The 23,030-nt window shown below is 37.2% G+C and overlaps 2 protein-coding genes across 2 annotated transcripts in view; one reads left to right on the top strand and one right to left on the bottom strand.

The window, feature by feature from the left end:
- Positions 1-8,073, bottom strand: part of WRN (WRN RecQ like helicase) — a 61,342-nt gene extending 53,269 nt beyond the window's left edge. The window contains exons 1-6 of the mRNA XM_015813828.2: positions 8,053-8,073; positions 6,849-6,959; positions 6,089-6,204; positions 3,022-3,167; positions 2,640-2,788; positions 559-708 (exon numbers count right to left, since the gene is read on the bottom strand). Of these exons, the coding sequence (XP_015669314.2) occupies positions 559-708; positions 2,640-2,788; positions 3,022-3,167; positions 6,089-6,204; positions 6,849-6,923 (636 nt within the window). The 5' untranslated portion in view covers positions 6,924-6,959; positions 8,053-8,073. The remainder of the gene's footprint in view (positions 1-558; positions 709-2,639; positions 2,789-3,021; positions 3,168-6,088; positions 6,205-6,848; positions 6,960-8,052) is intronic.
- Positions 8,074-8,616: 543 nt separating this feature from the next.
- On the top strand, positions 8,617-11,395 carry PURG (purine rich element binding protein G). The gene is made up of 2 exons (XM_015813827.1): positions 8,617-8,654; positions 9,606-11,395. The coding sequence occupies exon 2, from the start codon at positions 9,619-9,621 to the stop codon at positions 10,630-10,632; it is 1,014 nt and encodes a 337-aa protein (XP_015669313.1). The 5' UTR covers positions 8,617-8,654; positions 9,606-9,618; the 3' UTR covers positions 10,633-11,395.
- The last annotated feature ends 11,635 nt before the right edge of the window (positions 11,396-23,030 follow it).

The raw sequence follows: 23,030 nt of genomic DNA, 5'->3' as shown, positions 1-23,030 counted from the left end.
CAGATTCTGGGATTATTTGCATAGTAAATATGGAGAACTAAGTAGATCATACATACAATCAGATTATACATACAATTATACATACAATATACATTCCATATCTTAGTTTATAACAGTGGTGGCAAACCTATGGCACGCGTGCCAGAGGCGGCACTCAGAGCCCTCTCTGTGGGCACGCGCACCATTGCCCCAGCCCCACCTCCCCCCCCGTGACCCCCTCCTCACCAGCAGTCCCCCCGGGGAAGAGTCACCCCCCAAGTACAGCCAAGGACATGGCAGCCGGGCAGTAGGGACAAGACTCCGCCCTCACGCCCCATCGTGTGCAAATGATCTGCGGGGCGCGGGCAGAGGGCATGGCTGCCATGGCGCTGAAGGGCTGCTTGGGCGATAGGCGGCAGGGGGCCCTGTGGGCGGGGGGCAGGGCAGTTTTTCAGCACTCGGTCTCTAAAAGGTTCGCCATCACTTGTTTATAACATTGAGATATAATCAAATAAATAGGCCAAAGCAAGGTTTTCAAATTTAATATAGCCTATAAAATACAAGCTTCTTTATACGTACATATGCATCTGTAGCTGCATACAGCTTTTGCTCCTCAGTTAATGGAAAGCATTCCCAGTTACCACAGCGGACCAATTTGTCTTTCACAAGCTGTTTGTGGAATAGGTGTTTGACAAGGCCATTTAAACTCCATATCTCCTTACATTTTAGCTAAAATGAAATTGCAACAATAAAGCATAAATTACTTCTGAAACATAGTAATACTGACCCATTTCTAATAAAACTGAATAAATAAGATCATTTTATTGGTAAATGTAAGTCTATATTCAGGGCACAGAATAAGTCTTTAAGCCATTTTTTATTTTGCTAAATGGTTACAGTAACAGCTTCCATAATAATGTTGGCACCAAAAAGTCCATTAGCAATACCAAGCAAAGGTCCACCAATATGTGACATACCTCTAAATTCGGTAACATATAAATGTAACTTTCAAAAAACTATCATGTTGAGAACCTAAATCTAGGTACATCTTGTTTTAGATAAAGGCCATTCAATTTGGTGGAACATACAATACAGTACTTGCAACAAATTCAAATTATCTTACTATTCAAAAATCATAAAACATATTACAGAAATAAAAAATAAGGAATGCAATAATCAGATTGAAAATTAATCAGTGTTGTGTGTCACAGTCAAAACACAGATCCAGGATATCTCACTATGGGATATTTAGTTCCCTTTTCCAATATATTGCTACCATTATACAATGTATTTTTCTGATTAGCAAACATTTGCTCTCTTGCGTAACTGACTATTTTGCATTCTCCCCATACTGAAGTTTCTGGAACCCAGAGACATTCAAGTTTCTGGGTTCTGTAATCTCCCAGGACTTGATATGGACACCTAACATTAGAACCATCATTAAAAAGGCACAACAAAGAACGTTCTTACTGCATCAGCTCAGAAAGTCCAGACTGCCCAAACAGGACAGAACAGACTTCAAAGGATAGCTAGGACTGCAGAAAAACAACTGCAACCAGCCTGCCTTCTATTGAGGACCTGTATACTGCATGAGTCAGAAAGAAGGCTGAGAAAATATTACAGACCCCTCACATCCTGGACATAAACTGTTTCAACTCCTCCCCTCAGATGCACTGCACGCCAAAACAACTAGACAGTTTTTTCCCCTCTGCCATCACTCTGCTGAACACCTAATTCGCACAGCACTGTCTTATGTCTAAGGATATTTACCCATATACCGTGTTTCCCCAAAAGTAACCCCCCCCCAGAAAGTAAGCCCCAGCTCGATTTTCAGGGGTGGGCCTAATATAAGCCCCCCCCAAGTAAACCTAGTTTGGGGTGAGGGCAGAACTTCGTGAGAAGTTGGAATTGATTGATTGACCTTTTTTTTCACCCCCACAAACTTTTGTTTCCCTGCATGCAGCGGCGGGCGGCGGATTGTGAAGGAGAAATGGCATAGGGCTGGAAGTCAGGTAAGGAAAGAAATGCAATTCCTGGGGGAAGTGAGGGCATCTGGGCAGTGGTGTGGCAAGCTCTCCAGCTCCACGGGGAAGGGGCAGCCAGCATGGGTGCTGACAGCAGGACGCCCGCCCGCCCGCTCCCTCCACGAGCCTCCGGCGCTCCACCTGCCACTTTGGTCAGCCTGGCTGCCCAGCATAGCCACCCCAGGGTTGCAGGGGCTGGCCTGGCACAGGTAGGGCACACGCCCCTCCTGCACTGGTACTGTACCTGGTCCGCCACCATGTTCTCGCTGCTGCATTGCTTCTTCACCTCATACATAGGCCCCACCACACCCCTGCACGCTCGTGGCCTACTGGTACCGGCAAAAAGTAAGTCCTTCCCGATAGTAAATCCTAGTGCTTACTTCAGAGCCCAAAAGAAAGTAAGACCGGGTCTTACTTTCGGGGAAACACGGTAGTAAAGCTGTATTACAATTATCCTTCTCATCTTTACTACTACCTTCTCTTATAATATAATCTTATGATTATATTACTTGGTTGTTTGCATGTACACTGAGAGCTTATGCACTGGAGACAAATTCCTTGTGTGTACAATCACACTTGGCCAATTATTCTATTTCTATTATTTCTATTTTATTTCTATTCTATTCTTCTAATTACCTTTTCATTAGCAAGGTCAGCCAAATCGACAAGATTCTCCAGTTTGATTTCAAAATCTCGCATCAGCTTCCATTTATCCCCTTCAATACCAACTCCAGCTTTTCTAATAGCGTTATCTTCAAGCAACCTTTTCAGTCCCACAGGAAAACCTGCAGGGGATAAAATACGAGCACCGAAATTATTCATATAATGAATCTTACAGCTTCTAGGCTAATTTTATATCGATCTTAGCACTCAGGACTTCATAGCCCTAACCCACTCTTGCTCCCTGGAATCTGCTTTCTCTTTATTATAAAATAAATATTTGAACACAAAGGCAAATTAATGCAAAAGGGCATCCTAACATCTATCATGCTTAGAGATAAAATAGAATAGCACTGACTTGTCATAGAAGAGATATGAAATAAGTAGCACTTGGTTTCAGATTCGCATAACTGGACTAAGGCAACTTTTCCTTCCTTCCCTTTAGCATAAATGGCTGGCCATTCAATGTCAAATCCTAACACAGCTCCAACAGGCAAGGTAATGCTGCAAGACATAATTGTATCTGAGGCATAGTAATACATTAATACAAAACGATAATGCAAAACAATGGCTTCTTACAAACCATCATTGTCAAATGAGAAACTAAATTAAACATGCATTTCCTTCCTTTCTCTCCTTTTGAATAAACATCTTCTCTCTTCCTCTTTCTTTTCTTCCACTATTATTTACAATTACATTATCACTTTCAATTAATGCTGACTAGAGAGTAAAACAAGGGAAAGGAAAATAAATGTGATTAAGACTGGAATCCAATTTGTAAATAATAATTTTTACATGTATACCACCCAGAATGCATCACAAATTATTAGATAAAGAGCAATAAGTAGAAAGGTACAGCTCTAGTGATCATAAAACAAAAATCTAAAATAGAAATCTTATAGTCAAAAAAGCAATATTTTTGTTTAACTCAGTGATTTGTAAAGTCTGTTCCTCTATGCAATTTTTAATGATCTTCAAGGTTATGTAATATAAATTTACATAAACATTTAAACTGAAAAGTTGTTGACCATTCCAAATGCATGAGAAATTCCAAAAGCTTCTCTGGGGAAGTGCAGTAGATGAGTTTTAATTCCCAAGTACTGCAAGTACCCATCCATATACCCTATTTTAGAATGTGTAAATCAACCTATAATAATTTACTGTTATAAATGAGCCAGGCCACTCTAGCTATTGTTTTTATCATAAAGAATAAAATGAAATTCAATTAGAGCTTAACCCTTAAATACAAGTAAATTAGTCATGTTTTTTTCAACACGTGTTAGGGCAACTTCCCCCATTCATTTATTTTGCCAACACTCAGATAGCAATACCAAAATTTTATATATATCGGTATGTAGGGTACATTTTCAATTTATTGTCAGTGGGCTGTAGATATTCTGTGGGGTGATATATCTTTCCGAAGAAAAAATCATAGCACTTTTTGTTTTACCTGTTTTTATATTGGGTTTTTTAATGTGGTGAATTGGGATAGGAGATATGGTTGTATGTGAAAATAAAATGTGAAGACGACCCAATCTATTTGTGGTGTATATTTAGCCTATGTCAGGTGTGTCCAACCTTCAGCCCACAGACCACATGGAACCCTACACAGCTAGTAACGTGGCTTCACAAGATTGTAAATTTTGAACATTATTTATACACGCATGCATACATACACAAACTATATCTTTTATATGCAGCCCAAGACAATTCCTCTTCACTCACTATGGCCCAGGCAAGCCGAAAAGTTGGACACGCCTGGCCTATATGTTTGTGAGATTTGGGGAGACTGTTACGATTTTTATGCAGGAAGTGACATATATGCCTGAGTATATTTCTCTGGCCATCTCTTCTCATTTATTTTAATCTCTTTTATTAAATTAACATTTGCTGTCAGGAGGGGTATGAGATTTGGAATTTCTTCTATGTATTTAGTTACCTCTGCTTTATATTCAGGGAAAAGTTGGGTATAGGAAGAAGATCATAGTTGAAAAGAATTAAGAATTTCTGGAAAAAGCAAAAAAGCAGTCTTTGGGGATTTTTTTTTAAACTGCTATAGATTTCCACACTGTAGAGTGGTGTATAAAAACAAACTAGGAATGAACTAGAATTCCATATTAGGAAGCAATAAGCCCTGGTGAAAATAAGACAAAATGTATAAACTAACATCCAACTATGGTTTCAAATTGTAGTTCAATGCTAAAATATAGTCTGAAGTATGAAAGTCAGCTTCAAACAAAGTATAAGTAAACAAAACAATCCTGATATGGTATTTTGGCCTGGGTCATATGGAATATGAAACAGGTCAGAATGGAGACCTTACAACCACATTTAAGAAAAACCCATCTACTAAATTTGGCCAAGACTCTGCAAGTTGTAAAGATTTTTTAAAACAAACAGGTCCTGACATATTATATATGAATATAGACACTGTGATTTGCTTTTAAATAAACTTGCATAATTTTGGGCACTAAGATTAATTTAACAATTTGATCTAATGCACTGTTGGTTGCTGATTAAATATACAATTTTTAAATTAAAAAAAATGTCTCCAAACTGTATTTGCCAATATGAGGAAAACCCAGATTGTTGAGGGTCATATGCTGACATTGTAAACCGCCCAGAGAGTGCTGTAAAGCACTATGGGGAGGTATATAAATCTAAGTGCTATTGCTTGATATTGCTACACTAAGTCACTTTGTGATTAGGTTTAGCATGTCATTCAGAGATCAGTACAGACAACCTCAGCAACAAATATTTGAAGGTCTGCCCTCCCCAGTTACATCTACCATCAGAGCAGGGGTAGGCAACCTTGGCTCTTTTATGACTCGTGGACTTCAACTCCCAGAATTCCTGAGCCAGCCATGCTGAGGGAAAAGGGAGAGGTTTCCAAGCTGAGCCATACTGGCTCAGGAATTCTGGGAGTTGAAGTCCATGAGTCATGAAAGAGCCAAGGTTGCCTACCCCTGCACTAGAGAAATACATCTAGTGGGATCATGTTACCGCCAGGGGGTATGGGCTGGGGGTTTATGGGCTTTTGACTGTGGATTTTAAATTTTATAAGCTGCCCAGAATCAACATAAGATAGACAGCCATATAAATTTGTTTAATAAATAATAATAATCAAAATTATTGTCTGGCTTGGGCACGGTCAACAATTTACTGTTAACCCCATCTTGTTGACAAGCTACAAACAGTTAATTTCTCCTTCCAATCACCTAATATAAACCTGGTTGATAGATAACCCCAAGGACATAAATGTAAATAATATAAATGGACCTATTGCTATAAAAATGCTATGAATTTCTAGGAAAATGAAATATTCAAATAATCAAATGAAAACACACATATAAAAAAAACTGAGATATATATTACTTCGAAAGATTACACTAAAAAAGGAAAGATGAAAGTTTTCATTATCTTACAGAATGTCTTCTGAGAGCAAGGAACAATCATTATTATTATAGCTGTAGATGATTGAGCCGTTGTATTCTAAGAATGGAAGGTTATCTTCCAGGACACTCGGTTGGAATGACTTTTTCTGTTTCATAAAAATGTGAAAGACAACTTGGTTTATAATTTGAAGAATATATAATGGGTTGCTAATATTAGCCTACAACATAATATATTAGTCCTTTCCAACTTAGTAGAAAATATCAACTTGATTGTTAAGTTAATGGTAGCCAAGTGAGAGTTGATAAGAGAATAATTTTAATATGAAAAAGGTACAATTCTATTTTTAAAGCACATTAGCGTTTTGAATGTTGCTTATATAGAGTAGGAGATTAACAAATAGAATGGATCCACACACATTCTACCAAGACAAGTTCTCAATTTATCAGAAAGTGAAGGACACTGTAAAAATATTGCTAATAAAATCTATCTTAGCTAAAAAAGAAATTAATAGAGCAAATACCCCCATAAGGACAATTTAAAAATTAATCTCAAAACATAATGATTGAAACCTCCCTGCAAAAATCAGTAACCCAATTATAAGTGGCCTCTTGGATATTCCTACAAATCAAAGTATTCCTGTTTAATGTCATTAAGCTAAAAACAGAACTGCAAAGAGCCAAATTAGTAGTTCTGAAAATTTCCATGCAAACTGGAAATTTGCCCAGAGGAGTTATCATTTACCATGCTTTAAATTATTATAAGAGCCAAGCTTATATTCTGATTTTCTACCTTTTTGTCATCCACAATATCTTCTCTGTTTGGTTCTGTCATCCATAGGGGAAGTTTATTTGGTGGAGAATCCATGTTCTATCAATTTATTCCTCTGCAAATGCACATGATCTGGAACAAGAGACATTTTCATTATCTTTCTTGGAACAATAAAAATACCTTAATTGCTAAAATATACCATTCGTAATGATTTTTCTTATTGTAAATTCATTCATGTTTTCTTACCCCCAGAAATTGTGGCTGCTCCATCACTGGAGATTTTTAAGAGCCTGGACATCCACCTGTCTGAGACGATATAGGTTCTCCTGCTCGAGCAGGGGGCTGGACTAGAAGACCTCCAAGGTCCCTTCCAGTCTATTCTATTCTATTCTGTTCTGTTCTATTATTCTATTCTATTCTATCCCCTCTTCTCTCCTGTTCTGCTCTTCCATTCCCTCTTTATTCTATTCTATTCTATTCTACAATCTGTCTATTCTATTCTATTCTATCCTATTCTATTCCCTCTTCTCTCCTGTTCTGCTCTTCCATTCCTGCTTTATTCTATTCTATTCTATTCTACAATCTGTTTAGTCTATTCTATTCTATTATTACTGTAAATTCATCTTTGGCAGAAGGACGTCTGTTTGAACATTCTCTTTCACTTCCGATAAGCAAGAATGAGAAAAATTGGAAAGGATAAGAAAGTAAAGAATGCAGCTATATATAGTAGGTCAATCACCTATTGACCTGTCATCCAGAATGCTGGGTATGGTATAAATTGGTCTACTTTGAGGGGAAAAAGAGTATTCTGGTTGCTATTATTATATTTTTATCCTGCCTTTTTTATATATAACTCAAGGCAGCAAATTTACCAAATACTCCTTCCCCCTATTTTCCCCACAACAAGCCTGTGAGGTGGGTTGGGCTGAGAGGGAGTGACTGGCCCAAAGTCATTCAGCCAGCTTTCATATTTAAGGCCAAGCTAGAACTCATTCTTCTGGTTTCTAGGCCAGCATGGCTAAGGAAAAAGGAAAAAAATCTGTTCAGAAGAGCCTCTTTTCTTGCTTTTGGTTGAACAAATACACTGAAAATGACAAACAAGTGCTACTTTAGAATATGTAACGTGAGTATGGATGGCTAGTAATGCCAGATAATTTTACGTGCAAATATAAGCGTTTAAACAAAAACTAACTATCCTAATAGCGGCGCTGGAAGTAAAACTCACCTCACCCCGAAATTCTCCCACTGCCCAATACCCCAGGAAAAAAGTTCTCTCTCAATCGCTTTCCCGCCAGACGCACGAGAAAATCATCATCCACAGTCAACACTTATCGTCGCAATGAAAATACGTCACGAGCCGCCATACTCCTCTCTCCCCCCGCCTTTCTTTCCGGCTGCTGTCAACTGTAGAAGGTGAAATGAGGTGAAGTGCATGCGCAGAAAAGCTTCCGCGCCCGCCAGCCGCCGGCAACGCAAGACATTCTGGGGGATGTAGTTTATAATTTTTGGAAGAAAGGTGGGGGGAGACGGGTCGCTTCAAAGCTGGAGGGAGAAAGGGATTCCCGTTCTCAGCCCGCGCGGCGCGCTGTTTGTTTCTCGTTCTCTTGCGGGTGGGGCGGTTGAGGTTGGCTGGCGCGCGTCGAACACGGACCAGCGCCTCGGAGGAGGGCGAAGAAGCGGGCGGCGATAGGACCCGCCCGATCGCGGAGCGCTCGTCCCTCTCTCGGAGGCGGCCGCGCGGGGAAGGCGAGCGCTGCAGGGGCCAGGGCGGAGAGCGGCCGCGGCTGGTTGAGAAGCGAGTCGGCGAGAGGCAGTTGAAGGAATGGAGTAAGTGTCGACCGCCCTCCGCTGTGGGGTTTTGTTTTTTTTTTTTCCCCTTCTGGCTAACTCCCCCCCCCCGCCCCGGCTCAATTGCGTGTCATGGCGCCTGGAGGGGCCGTCGCTGCAATTTGTACGGGCGACCATAGGGTGCGGGGTGGAGGGGGGGGGGAGCCACGGGTGGAGAACGGGAGGACTCCCCTAGAATTAGGCTGTCCGTTTAATGGGGAAGGAGATGCTCTTCGCGGCAGGAGTAAGGCGAGAGGTGTTTTGACCCGATCAGGCTTTGTGGTGGCGCGAAGGCCCGTTTGGGAAAGGTCGGGGCTGTCCTGTTTCTCTGGCAGGTCTTGCCTCTTTCCCCCCCCCACCCCACTTCCACGCGCGGGCATGCAACGCCCGCGAAAGGCAGCTTGGGCTCCGGCAGAAAGCCTGACGTTCAGCAACTGCCTGGGAAAAGGCTTCCAACACGGAATCGGGGCTTGGCAAGCGAATCCCCAAGCACAGGATTGATACTGTAATGCAGGAATACGGATGTGTTAATAAACATTACTTGGTGAAATAAGTCCCCTGTACTCGAGCTGTGTTTTCGGGGCAGGAGAAGCTTCTTCCCCTGACAACGGTGTAATATTGCTGGTATTATATTTGGGGGACCCAGGAGCAGGGTTAGTCAGGGTGGGAAGAGGGCAAAGCCTTGCTTCTTTTAAAAATGTATTCTGTGCCTTTAACGTGTGCCAGACATTCAGCAATTCAGCACACGATTTTCTACAAGAACTCCTCCCCGTTCCTCTTCCTTCCCCCCCCCCCCCATTTCTATGTACCAGACTAAGAAACGAAAGTGTTAGTGAAATAACTTTCCAGGGAAATAAATTATGCGCAGAGAGGCCGTTGCCAGGAAAGCAAAATGGATCTCCTGGATGTCTATGGTGTTATGCATCTTTGTTATATATTTGTTATTTTCAGTTGATGGTTAAAGATGGAGAGAGGCAGAGGAGGAGGAGGAGGAAGGAGTGTGGGGGGCTCTGGCCTACACAGGAGCATTTACTCCCAGTCCCAGCAGCAGTATCATTATCCTGCCTCCTCTTCTCAGGCGGGCTGCATGGAAATCCAGGAGCTGGCATCCAAAAGAGTGGACATCCAAAAAAAGAGATTTTATCTGGATGTGAAGCAAAGTTCCCGAGGTCGTTTTCTGAAGATAGCTGAAGTCTGGATAGGAAGAGGCAGGCAGGACAATATCAGAAAAAGCAAGCTGACTCTATCTTTATCAGTAGCTTCTGAGCTGAAAGATTGCCTGGGCGATTTCATAGAACACTATGCCCATTTGGGCTTGAAAAGCAGCCAGAGTCACCGGAATGACCATGCTAATGGCAAAGAACAAGATCCAAGAAGGCGGCAACACCATCAGCTACCCTCACCTCCAGCTTCAGTGGGATCTGAGGAACATCTTCACAGCGTCTTAAAAACTGAATATATTGAAAGAGATAATAGGAAATATTACCTAGACCTAAAGGAGAATCAACGTGGACGTTTCTTAAGGATTAGACAAACCTTGATTAGAGGACCTGGCATGATAGGATATTTTGGTCACAGTTTGGGGCAGGAACAGACTATTGTCCTTCCAGCACAGGGAATGATTGAATTCAGGGATGCTTTGGTCCAACTTATTGAAGAATATGGAGAAGGAGATATAGAAGAAAGGAGGAGTGGAGGGGATGATCCTCCTGAACTGCCAGAGGGGACTTCCTTCAGGGTGGACAACAAAAGGTTCTACTTTGATGTGGGATCTAACAGGTATGGTATTTTTTTGAAGGTAAGTGAAGTGAGGCCTCCATACCGTAACACCATAACTGTCCCATACAAAGCATGGACAAGATTTGGGGAAAACTTTATCAAGTATGAAGAGGAAATGAGGAGAATTTACAACGGCCATAAAGAGAAAAGAATGGATATCAGAGGGGACAGTGGAGAAGAACAAGAAGGTCTTGATTAGAATGTTTTTCAATGGGCCAAGAATCAAAGCAGAGAAATGCCAGGAGGTACTGATATGTAATGGCTGGAAGAAGTTGCCTTTCTTTTTGTAAGTTCTTCCCTGTTATTAGATAATTCCAATATGTGGGTCTGGTTTTCATGTTAAATTACACCCAGCAACTTCTCTGGTTTCTCATAATTAATTACCCTGTGATTCTGATTCTTAACCTCACAAGTTTATCAAATATGTATAATACCACTAACTCTGTTGTAATCTTTAAAGAATATGTATAAGGTTTGTGTTGCAGTGTAACATGATGCAAATAAGCCAGATGGAATTGATGTGTTGTAATAGTAACCAAGAGCATTTATGACCAAAACTGACCTTTACATTTTAAATGATTGTACTGGGAAAGGTATATTTAACTAAGTAAATCTGCTTGTTATGTTACGATAAAAATATTTTTAAGGGAGGAAGAATTGGCCAGTGATTAATTTCATGGGTACCTAATTGTAGGATAATCCAGTAATTTAAGTGATCCCCTCCAAAAGATATATCTATGTTTAATGTTGATCATGTCATCCCTTCTGTATGGATTGTTGACATCTTGTGAGGAGAGCTTATTTAAATAGTACAAATTTCAAAACTATTTTTATATTTGTGGGGTTAAGTGGTTCTAGCAAGTTACTGTGATGTGGGAATTTGGTAGATGAACAATGGTTGGAATTAAAATTCTAAACAGGAAGATTAAATGTCTACAGTGTGAAAAACATTAGAATAATTTCTGATTTAACTTAAAAAAAAAATACTTTGAAAGATTTTGGTGCATCAGTTAGTTGGTATCCCGCAGATCAGATTTCACATTGGTGCAATTGAAGTATTCAGTAATAGCTATCGATCTTATTTTGAAATCTTGGCTCTTAAATATTTATTCCAAATTATAATTGTATTTTTATTTTGCCAGACATTAACCCATGTTTTAAAAAAACCAAGATAATGACTGGAAAAGCCTGTGCTAATAGGAGATTTATCATGAAACAGAAATGTAATATACATTTTGTTTGGCATAATTTAAGACTTCAATTATCTATATTTAAATGGGAATATAATCAACTGAATACAGTGAAATGTAGTATAATATTGCATCAACATGGCAAGAATTGTGCTGTAAATCACATTTTAAATTGAAGTTCAGAGTGCCAAAGCTTTTGCTTTTGACCTTGATAACTGTGTAAGCTATTTCTATGTTGAAACCTAATACTTTTTCTTTAAAAGAACTGCATTGGTTGATTCAGGCTCAATATTCATTTCTTTTTCATATTCAGGTGCTCTGCTAGCTAAGGAGCGTGGTTTTCTAGTTTCAGTTGTATTCTTCTTGGTATTTCCATTTCAGCACCATTTTAAAATTATGCTGTGACCTCCTTTCTCAAAGATTATTAGTGAAAGTGGAGATCATAGCCTTGCATTTAATTTGGTGTGAAAAGTTGCCCTAATACTTTTATTTAGAAAAATAAGATTGCACCAAAATCATCAAAGGAACGTTAGAAATGTGTGCTCTAATTGTGACAAAGTAAAATAAAATTAATGTCACTGTTTTAGGTGATTTACCCAATATTTAGAAATTTGATCTAATGAGTGTTTGGCTGTTTCATAAATAACTAATAATGTTTGACTTCAAAGTCAAATCTAGTTTTAATTTTTCAATTACTAATGGTCTGTGGGCCAGAGCAAGTCATGAAAGATTCTAAGTAAATACTGGCATGAAAGTATATGTTCTAAGGAGGAAAATTAGAGGTCTAATGTGCTATTGTTGATTTGATAGCAGACTTGTAGTAAATTGTCTAAGCTTAAATTATCATTCTGCTGATTTGCTGATGCACATCCCAATGCCTGTAGTAATAGTGACATCCAGTTATATAACATAGAATCCATGAATGTATGAATTCCTGATGCTCACATTTTCCCATCTCTTGCCTTTCTATTTTCCCTATTTCATCATATGTAACAGGTTTTGGTTTTTTTTTTAAAAAAAAAAAACTTTCACCAATTGAAATATTTTTATGGAAACTTTACCTTATCAAATTTAATAGAAACAAACATATTCATGTTCTATTTTTGGTGTTTCAAAAATGCATTTCTTCTGCATCTTTTTGTTTAGCAAATAGATAAAGGGTTATTTACCACTACAGTAAAAATGTGTATTAGTTTAATACACTGGCCTGTACAAGTTTGCACTACTTTATCTTGTTTTTGTATTGAGCCAGATAGTCAGCAGTTCCTGCTTATATTGCTGTCTTCCCCATCCCAAATTTGTGTATTCTTGTGCCACTAAATTCTTGTTTTCCTCTGTATATAGGCACAGATTGCCATGTTTTTCAAATCAACTAATGACTTAAAAACAGATGTGAGCATCTGAGAGGGATTACACATGAGCCTTAAAATTACATACATACACACACACATATATACATATGTATGTGTGTGTGTGTGTGTATGCGTGCGTGTGTGTGTATACATACATATACATATTTATCTTATTATTGGACATAACTGGATGTGTTTATATCTTTAAACCCAAGGATTATATGATCCAATTTATATTGGTAATAGTTGAAATGGTCATTTGGGAAAAAGTTTCTCTTTACATCTGACAGTACATGCACTTCTTTGGAAAGTGGCAATAACATGTTAAAAGCTTGCAGAAGGATCTGTTATGATGTAAAGAAATATTCTTTGCATCCCAAAAATGCCATATCCCTTAAACTTGAGAAAAAACTTTAGCTTATTTGCACTAAAAAAGCGTGGCCAAAAACAATTCTAGGAGGGCAGGGTGGACATAATCAATTTGTACCTCTTGAATTATTTCTTCTCTCTTAAGAGAATTTTTATGTTAAAGCCCTGACCTCTCTTTTAAAACTGTATGGTCCAGACAGAAAGTCTGTCAGTTTTGTGATTTCATAATGATGCACTTTATACTTTAAAAATAATAGAAGCACATTTCTGATACTGGTCTGGTACAGTGTGTTTCAGTATAGTATAAAATGGTCTTCTGCATGCATGTCTGTCAGCGATTTGTTACAAGGACTAGATCAAATTATATGGGCGTGATCAAGAAGAATAGGCACTACACTACAACCAATTATGATATCAAGGTCATGTATTTTTTTAGAATGGTTGAGTCCTGCTCTCTCCGGATTTACATAATCAACATTCCTGAAACTCAAATACTTCAACGTATTTTTAAAGATTCCTGCAGCCTATGTAGTTATTGGTTAAATAACTCTGTCTTATCTTTTAAACTGTTGCTGCATAATTCCTCTCTTCCTAAAAGGATTATTTTAGGGCTCTAGATTTTTGTGGCAGCTAAGCAAGTTGGTAGGAGGCGATGTGTATGACTGTACTTCATATAATGTAGCCTTTCCCCCAAACTTCAGTTAAAACATAACATAACCTAAAGGCTATTACGACAGACTACTACCGTATTATAAGAAATTTCCATAGTATAAATTCAGCTATCAGGAAATGAAAAATTTGCAGAAGGATTATTTAGATTATTTATGAACCATTTAGGTTCATTGGGTTATGAACCATTTAGGTTCATAACTATGGGAAGCAAATATATCAGTGCTTCATAGGTATTATTTCACCTTAATAAAATACACAATTGTTGCTAGTGTTAACATAGCTTTTTCTTCATGTTTTTTATTAAAATACCATTCAATTATTTTCTTTTATGCACTAATAGTTTCACCTTTGGCATCAGGTAGATAGGAAGTGCTATTAATTCCTTTTCTTAACTTAAGATGAAGTAGGAAGAAATTACTCCATCTTAAGTTAACAGAAGATAGCCTATGTCCCTTGACTTCCTTTTTTGCCATTGTTGAAGTCTGCTCTGACAAAGATTGTCCAAGATTGGAAACATAATTTCTTAACTTTTTCCATAAGGAAATTTGTAAGAACTGCAATCTAAGCCCTATGTTATTTCACTTATAAAAGCGATTATTAAATATGTTTAGTATATGCCTTCTAGGTATGTAGATTTGCAATTCATACCTTAATTATTCTTAGGACAATGCTCCTAGATAATTTTAACCTCAATTTATCTGTAAAACAGGTCCATGGTTTTGTTTTGTTTTTAATTCTTATTGGCTGAGAGAGGGCTTAGCAAACAGACTGGCTTGAACCATCTTTGTCCAGATATTTGCTCAGTTCCACAAATGGGAAAAAAAACTATATACAAGATACAATGCATGCTTATAATTGTTTTAGTCATAACATCCTTTTTTCCAATCATTAAAATCACCACTAGCTGGTCCTACATATACCTATTCATGCATGTTTTTCTAGATGTGTCAGTAACCAGCATCAATAGCCAATTTGATCTGTATGCGTCATTATACCTGCTTGCATCTAGCAAAGGACAGTGTGAACTTGGTCAGAAGCCTTAATACATTTCTTTGTCCAAACATTGTTGACTGTATTATAAATGTGTCGTATATATTCAAGAAGTTTCCATGAAGTTCATATCCTTTAGTTTCAAAAAGGCATGTTTGAAACGGCTGCTATTAAACAAAACTATGAGATTTAGTTCACTGAGCTATGTGGTCTGTTGTTTGAGACTTTAATGTGTTTTTTTTAAATATGATTGGATTTTGGTACAAAACATGGAGTCCATAGTCTCAGTGGAACTGAAAAATACAATAGCAAGAAAAAATTAAAGTGGTCTTAAAATAGAAAAGGGCAGTATGAAGACTGAATATTTGACATTATACAGGCTTTATCAAGTGCACTGACAAAGTATCTCCACAAAGTATTGAAGCAGCTCTTTTCACTTAAAACAGTGTTTCTCAACCTTGACAATTTTAAGGCATGTGGACTTCAACTCCCAGAATTCCACAGCCAGCAATGCTGGCTGTGGAATTCTGGGAGTTGAAGTCCACATGCCTTAAAATTGTCAAGGTTGAGAAACACTGACTTAAAAGACAAAGCAAAATGGCTGTGTCTACAGCTGCCTTCAGTTTCTAAAGCATTAGTTTATTTTGCATATAACGATGGATAAAACAATTTCTTTAATGCTTTAATTGCAGAGTTAAATTATACTGGGTTATGTGAAATAAATATAACCCCCCAAATAGATAGAGAATAAAACACCCCTTTTTATAGAGAATAAAACACCCCTTTTTAAATATCCATTTGGAATGGGAATTATACAATATGTCCTTTGTAGTAAAATTGTATTTCCCCACAAAAAAATAACTAGCATAGTTTAGGGCTATTAATTAACTTCATTATAAACCATCAATTTGGATAAATGAATGTAATTCTGTATTGTCCCACCATACTTTTATGACTGGTCATGTACATAGCATGTAACATTTAAATGTTTTTCATGTTTTCTACTGATAAGTAGAATTACATTATCAACATGGCTGAAACTTAAATACTTCATATTTTTAAAGATTCCTGCAACCTGTATAGATATTGGTTAAATATCTCTCATATCTTTTGCAATGTTCCTGTATAATCCCTCCCAAAAAATATTTTAAGGATCTAGATGTTTGTGGCAGCTAGGCAAGTTGGTAGGAGCAATGTGTATGACTATATTGTATATGATATACCCACTCCCAAATCATAACTTTAAAAGCTATTATAATATAGTTTTATTAAAACTATTAAATGAAATCAGTTTTTTCCATCTCATAATTTTCATCATCAGCTCTATTTTATAAATGTGTTCAAATTATTATAAAATGAAATATGCTATTTATATAACATGGAAATCATTTGGGGGGTCTCTATGCCAAATTTCTATTTTCAGAACTGAAAAGTTGCCCATCTAGCAACAGTATGACTTTGCTAGTTACTGTTCTTTTTAGCTAAAGTGCTCTTAGCTAGAAGATAAGCTTGATTTAAATATAATCATGGTCAGATTTCCTCCTTCCAATAATTCATAATGTGGTTTGTTTGATTTTGACTTAGTATGATTATGTAGTGAGTCATTATGGTTTATAAATTATGATATAGCTTCACATTATTTGATCGCATTATGGTGAAAATAAATCATGGTTTAGTGTGTTGGGGATTTAGTGTGTTGGGGATTTAGCCAATATTCCCTGTCTTTCAAATCATGATTTAAACTAGAATAGGCAACCTGATAAGTTCAGATACCTTGGCTCACAATTCCCATTACTGCTTTTGTCCATAATGACTAGGGACGTGTCATGTTGGATTAAGTCTAAAAAATCAGTGAGATGCTATTTTGCTTCTCTTTGACTAATTTGTTTAATATTTAATTAGTAAAAAGGGTTCTAGTAAAAAAGGTTAGTAAAAAGCCTTCTATGTATGCTAGTATTCTATCATAATGCAGCTTGATTATTCAAAATTCTTATTTCTGGCAAAGAGTATGAGCTTGGTTTGAAGATACGAGATTGTATCTTACTGGATGGAGTATAAAACAATGTAATTTTCCAAAACCAAACCAAGTACCAAAAGAACTGAGGAACAAACACGTGGAATATTGATGAATCAATCTTGGGCAGGAGTAGACAACCTTGGCTCTTTTATGATTTGTGGACTTCAACTTCCAGAATTCCTGAGCTAGCATGGCTGGCTCAGGAATTCTGAGAGTTGAAGTCCACGAGTCATAAAAGAGCCAAGGTTGTCTACCCCTGACCTAGTGATACCTGAGATACCTAGTGCCTTTCAGATGCTGCTAAATGCAACTCCTGACAGCCCCGTCATTTTGGCCAAGAGAAAAGGATGTTGAGAGTTGTTTGGTAATATATGGGGACCATAACTTTATAGGAATTTTAGGGATTCAGAAATGTTATAGCTTTTCTTACATATTTCTGAATCTTAAGCTTTAGCCACAAACTAATTTAATATTAGTTTAATAATAAAACATGTAATCCTTTAAAACATTTCCTGGGATTTCCAGGAGACGATGAACTCTAGACATTAACTCCTTCACTAATAATATATGCCCTTTCAAAAACAGTTTCATGTACAGCTAGTCCTCATTTAGTCATTTGTTTTGTTTAGTGCTCATTTGCAGTTAAGACAGTGGTGAAAAAAATAACTTCATGACCAGTCCCCACATTTATTACCCTTGCAAGTCTGTAAAGCAAAGGAAAGCTGAAGTAAGATCATAAACACTGTTGCACTTTCACTTGGGAACTATTTGGCTTAATGACTGAGTTGCCAGTCCTAACTGTGGTCACTAAACGAGGCCTACCTTTATTAAATATTCACTTTAAAAAAAAAGATGCAAGTACAAATCTTGAGAAAGCATTCGTATTTTTCATATGGAACATGAAAAGCAACTCCACATAATAGTTAACTTAGAAATGAAAGATGGGACTTTGTATTAAGTTACAGCTGCACAATTATTTAAAAATTGTCTTTGAAACAAAATATTTAGCTTCTCATTTCAATTTCCTTTATTTCAGAAAAAAAATGGTTGGTTTTAACGAAGCAGAACCAAGATAAAGTGAACCTGCTTCAGATCCAAAGCATATGATAACAGCCAAGGCCTTGGATTGCAGTAGTTTTGTTTTTAATGAGGGCGGTTCCCCCCCCCCATTGATAAAATCTAGCTCTGATTTGCTGAGCTGTAGTGATGGTGATGCAGAGGCTGAGCGCCAGGATATTTCCCGCTGAGCAGCAGAGAGGGCCTTAGCAAGAAGGAGCTTTCGGTCAATTCACTGAAGAGTTGGGGAGAGAAAAAGCAGCAGGCTATAATTGAGATCGGAGAAAAAGGGGAAAACCTTATGAGGAGAAAAGCATATGGAAAAGTTGCATGAAAAGAAGCAGTGAAGAAGGTATCTTAGAAGACCTAGAACTGACAGAAGGAAAGAAGGAAGAATGAGGGAGCAGGAGAGTGTGTGGCCCAAAAAACACAAAATTAGAAGTACAGAGGAATCAGTAACTTTATAAAAAGATACGGTGATGCTATAAGGAAGGAAAGTGGAGGTTTCCTGAAAGAAAATGAAAATAATTGGTCACAATTAGTATTTGGGTTCTCTTAAACTAGATAATCTTAGATTCGTTATAAAGAAAAATTAAGCTATATTTGCTCACTCTATATGGTATGAAGTATTAAAGTACCATAAGCATAGCCTAGGCCAGGGGTAGGCAACCTCGGCTCTTTTATGACTCATGGACTTCAACTCCCAGAATTCCTGAGTCAGCAGCTGTCTCAGGAATTCTGGGAGTTGAAGTCCATGAATCATAAAAGAGCTGAGGTTGCCTACCCCTGGCCTAGGATATGCTGACCAAAATAAAGCATGAACATCGTACTGCTTCCAACAGGGAGGCCCTCTCATAATCCATGGCCAATACTCTTAACAAAGAGTAGTTGATGCCCACAATTGTGTGGTTTTCAGTGACTATTGGTGAATTATTGCTACTTGAAGAATCTTGTAGTAGAAGTAGACATTTACAGAAAGGTTTGCTAGGTTGTACCTTTTGCATGTAAATCGATTGCCTCTGGGTAAACTGAACACATGTTAAGTAATATCGTTACATTTTCCTCACTGGATTTCTTTAATGTATATTGCAAGGCACTTAAGTACAGTGAAACACAATCAGGACTAGGAAAGAAGGCTGTTTATTTTTCAGTTTGTACTGAAAAAGTATAGTAATTTTTAATTTTTCAAAAGGGTGTACAAGATTTTACAAGTGTTAAGTCAGATTCAGTTCCCCTTATTTTTAAATAGGTCTGATATAGCACTTGGGAAAAGTGCAGGAATGTCTGTTAAGGAAAAGCTGCAATGAGGCAAAAGGCCTAATGAAAGAGAAAATTCATTCTCTTCCTTGGTAGTCAGCACTGTGCACATACCTTTCTTACAGTAGAAAGTTACTGTGCTTGTCAATAGATAATCAAAATAATTGCAAATATTGCAAGGTATCTTCTGCCTGTAGGATAGTGCTGTGCCTGTAATTGGGGACATAGAAGAGACTTGGCTGTTCTTGCATCAGAGCTTGCTATACTATCACTTGATTGATAATCTCAAAAGCAGCTATGTCAGTATCAGAATAGTTTAGATAAATAGATAGTTATCACTAGATAAATACCTTGAAGGCAGAATAAATTTTTGGAACTTTCAGAATATTCTTAAAGGGAGTTGGTAAACTTGCCAGTTTAAATAAGGCTACATGTAATAAATAATAAGATAAAATCCAGCCTTTATGGAAAAGAAATGAATGGGAAGAGAGAGCGTGTGTTAGCCCTGCAGCATTGCCATTTATTCCAAGATATTGGTTCAGGCTACTGTGGGAAGCAAAAGAAACTAGGAACATACTTGAATCTAAGTCATGGCTTTCCAAGGAGAGCATGTTCTTTTACACAACGTGCAATACATTTAAACCTTCCCACTTTCCAAAATATTGGCTGTCATGGCTCTAGATGTGCATTAGGCTAATAAAAGACAGTTCTATAGCAACTATAGAAAGACTTGGATAGGTAGCTGCATTGATAGATTTTTTTCAGATTGCTTAGGGGAGGTGCAGCAAAACATTCACCCCATATACCTTTTATAAACATAACAATATTTCCTTTCTGGAAGTTTCTTCAGAATATAGGAAGAATCATATTCACAATGCACTTGTTTATTTTTTCTAAGAGTTACCAAGTCTGCAGAAGGAGTTGTAACCATTCAGTACTTACTTACTCTGCACAAATCTTTGTCACAGTAAGCTTGGTTGAGTTTAAATAGAGTTGGCTTGTTGCTGTACTTAGCAGATTAAACAAATTAATTCACAGATACTCTGCAAAAGCAATTGCCCAGTAACAGATTATTCAACAGATGGAAAATTTCCATTTCTGAAAGTTCTCACCCACAGCAATTCTTCATGAAAATCTTTGTTTATACTTCAAGATAAAATAGCCACCAAACCTCTACCAAGATTAGGCCTCTTTTGTTAGAGATGGACTGTAATTGAACAATCTTCCTTCCAGTCCTTCATTAACTACCTTTCTAGGAAACTGAATACCCTGGCAGACAAAAAGATTTACAATCATTGCTATTACTGGCAGTATAACAAATGTTTCCGCCATCAGAAATCATAGGTTTCAGTTTTCTATGCAGAAATATATCTTTTATCAGAAAAAAATTAAAAATGAACTAATATTCCATCAACTAAGCATTGGAAGAGTAATAACTTACCCAACAAAAGGAAATAAACATGAGCCATAACACCTGACTCCAGTACAGGATGCTATATTTTACATAATTCCTCTGTTTAATCCCTTCTTCCAACATCTTATTCTATAACAGACGATTGCAAAAGAAATGGGAAATAGTTGGGCACTGTAATGTGGAGATATTTTAAATTTTAAAATAGAACACTTGAGCAATGATTATAAAAAGTAGTACTGTGCTACATAGATCATTGAAGTATCAGAGCTACAGTGCTACGATATAAATGACCTCATTTTTTTTAATTTTTAGAAAATTTTCAGAAGAAACTATTTACTGTACTTGGCTGATATGCTGTTCATTCCTAAAGGGAATAATAAAAATGTCAACATAAATTAGTACCCAGAAATGCCAAGTACATATAAAAAGATAACAAAAATAAATAAAATGCCCTGCCGCTATGCACCTCACCTTCAGCTATGGCACAGTGTCCTCCCTTGCAAGACTAGTGGCTGAATGTGTAAATTGAAAAATCTATTTCATGGAAAAGCTAGTAAGAATCTGAAAGTTTAACAGTGTTAAACAGTGACCATTCACACATTAAAGATATTATTTATTTTCAAATAAGACTGATGCATCAGGCCATTTTGTAAAGCAAATCTCAGTCTTTTCCAATATTTCCTTTTATAGCATAGCAGGCTTGATGAAAGAAAAAAGTAACCCTTAAATAGAAATTTTAAGATACAATTTCTGTAATTTTAGCATGCAGAGCCCAGCTGTTGCAATTTGAAAAAACTGCATAAATTATTTTCTAAGGATGTAATTGTTACTAGTCTTTATAGATTCACTCTACTTGTCTTGATTCTTACAGTGCTCAGTGTAGGGAGTGGTCATTTTGGGTGTACAAAATACACAAGAAATTCTTAGATTTTAATTTCTCTAGATTGATTAAATTTAATAAATTTAATATATTGATTAAAACCTGAATGAATAACTGGTACTCTGTACTATCGAAACAATAGACAGGTAATGTCACGATCCGTCTGTTTGCCCATAGAGCAGCAAGATGTTTCTTGTATTGTACTTGGCATTTCCAGTAACAGGCCTCTTGTTTCTTTTATGTTTGAAATAACATCCTGATTTAACCTTTCCGAAAGAAATAAAAATGTTGGTATGAAGTGTGTAGAAGCAAAGAGACACACTAACATCTTGATAGAATTTCTTGTGCTTGCTGGCTCAGCTTCTAATACATTTATGGAGTAAAGGACGAAATATAAAGAAAATATCTGCTTACAAGAAAGTGTTGTTTCCATATTTTTTTTTTTACATGAACGAAAATGCATTAGGTTCAGTAAGAGGGCACTCATGCAAGTAGTCTCAGCTTAATAACCACAAGACGGACCAGGTAATTTGTTGTTAAACGGTGTGGTCATTAAGATGTCACATGACTGTGACTTGCAACATTCTCTTCCAGCTTCCCATTGATGTTGGTTGTCCGAAACCAGCTGGGAGATCACAAATGGCAATCACATGAGCGTGTGACGTTGCAACTATTGTAAATGCAAATGTCTGAATCACAGTCATGTGTCTGCGAGGATATTGCAATGGTTGCAAGTGCGAGGACCAGTCGTAACTCTGGTCACTAAACAAATGGTTCTAAGATGAGGACTACCTGTAATGTGATAATTAGCTATTCATTATTCTAGTCATCACGAAGAACCTTAATGTATAAGCAAATAAGTGTTTTGTAAGGAGACTGTTCTTTAAATAGCATATAGTCTTATAATGGCTTTTCTGCAAACAACATGATAAAGCCAGTGAATAGTCTCTTGCTAATGTTTGGCAGCCTGCAAGGACTTTTCAGCTAGAGGTCTGTCTCCATAATAGCACAGATATGAGAAAGGTAATAAATCCTCATACTTTTATTTTCTGTCTTCTGTGATGGTTTATGGATCTGTATTATATTGTAATGAAAGCGTGTACATAATTGCAGTCTGAACAATGACATTACATATTTATTTAAACATAGCAAAATGTAATGTGGAGCACTTTTGCCATGGCATGTGCAGCATCTGTGCTCTTGGATTTTATTTTTATTCTCTTTAAGTCCCATGACAGTTTAAGTTTGGGATACTAATCTAAATTGTGATTGAAAGCTAGCACTTTAAGTACTTGTAGTCACTTTTCTTCTTACTATATGGAGCACCGCACTTTTATAAATACTATTAGCACTGAGTTTTCAACATATAGTTCCCTGACCCCCATTTTTGTGTAGTCCTT

The sequence above is a fragment of the Protobothrops mucrosquamatus genome, unplaced genomic scaffold, assembly GCF_001527695.2.
Source record: "Protobothrops mucrosquamatus isolate PMUCROS unplaced genomic scaffold, P.Mucros_1.0 scaffold198, whole genome shotgun sequence".
NCBI lineage: Eukaryota > Metazoa > Chordata > Lepidosauria > Squamata > Viperidae > Protobothrops > Protobothrops mucrosquamatus.
The sequence above is the reverse complement of the archived record's forward strand: the minus strand, read 5'-3'. Positions and strand labels throughout refer to the sequence as shown.

What these genes read in the sequence shown, in the direction of transcription:
- PURG (XM_015813827.1), top strand. Translation starts at nt 9,619, where the DNA reads ATGGAGAGAGGCAGAGGAGGAGGAGGAGGAAGGAGTGTGGGGGGCTCT.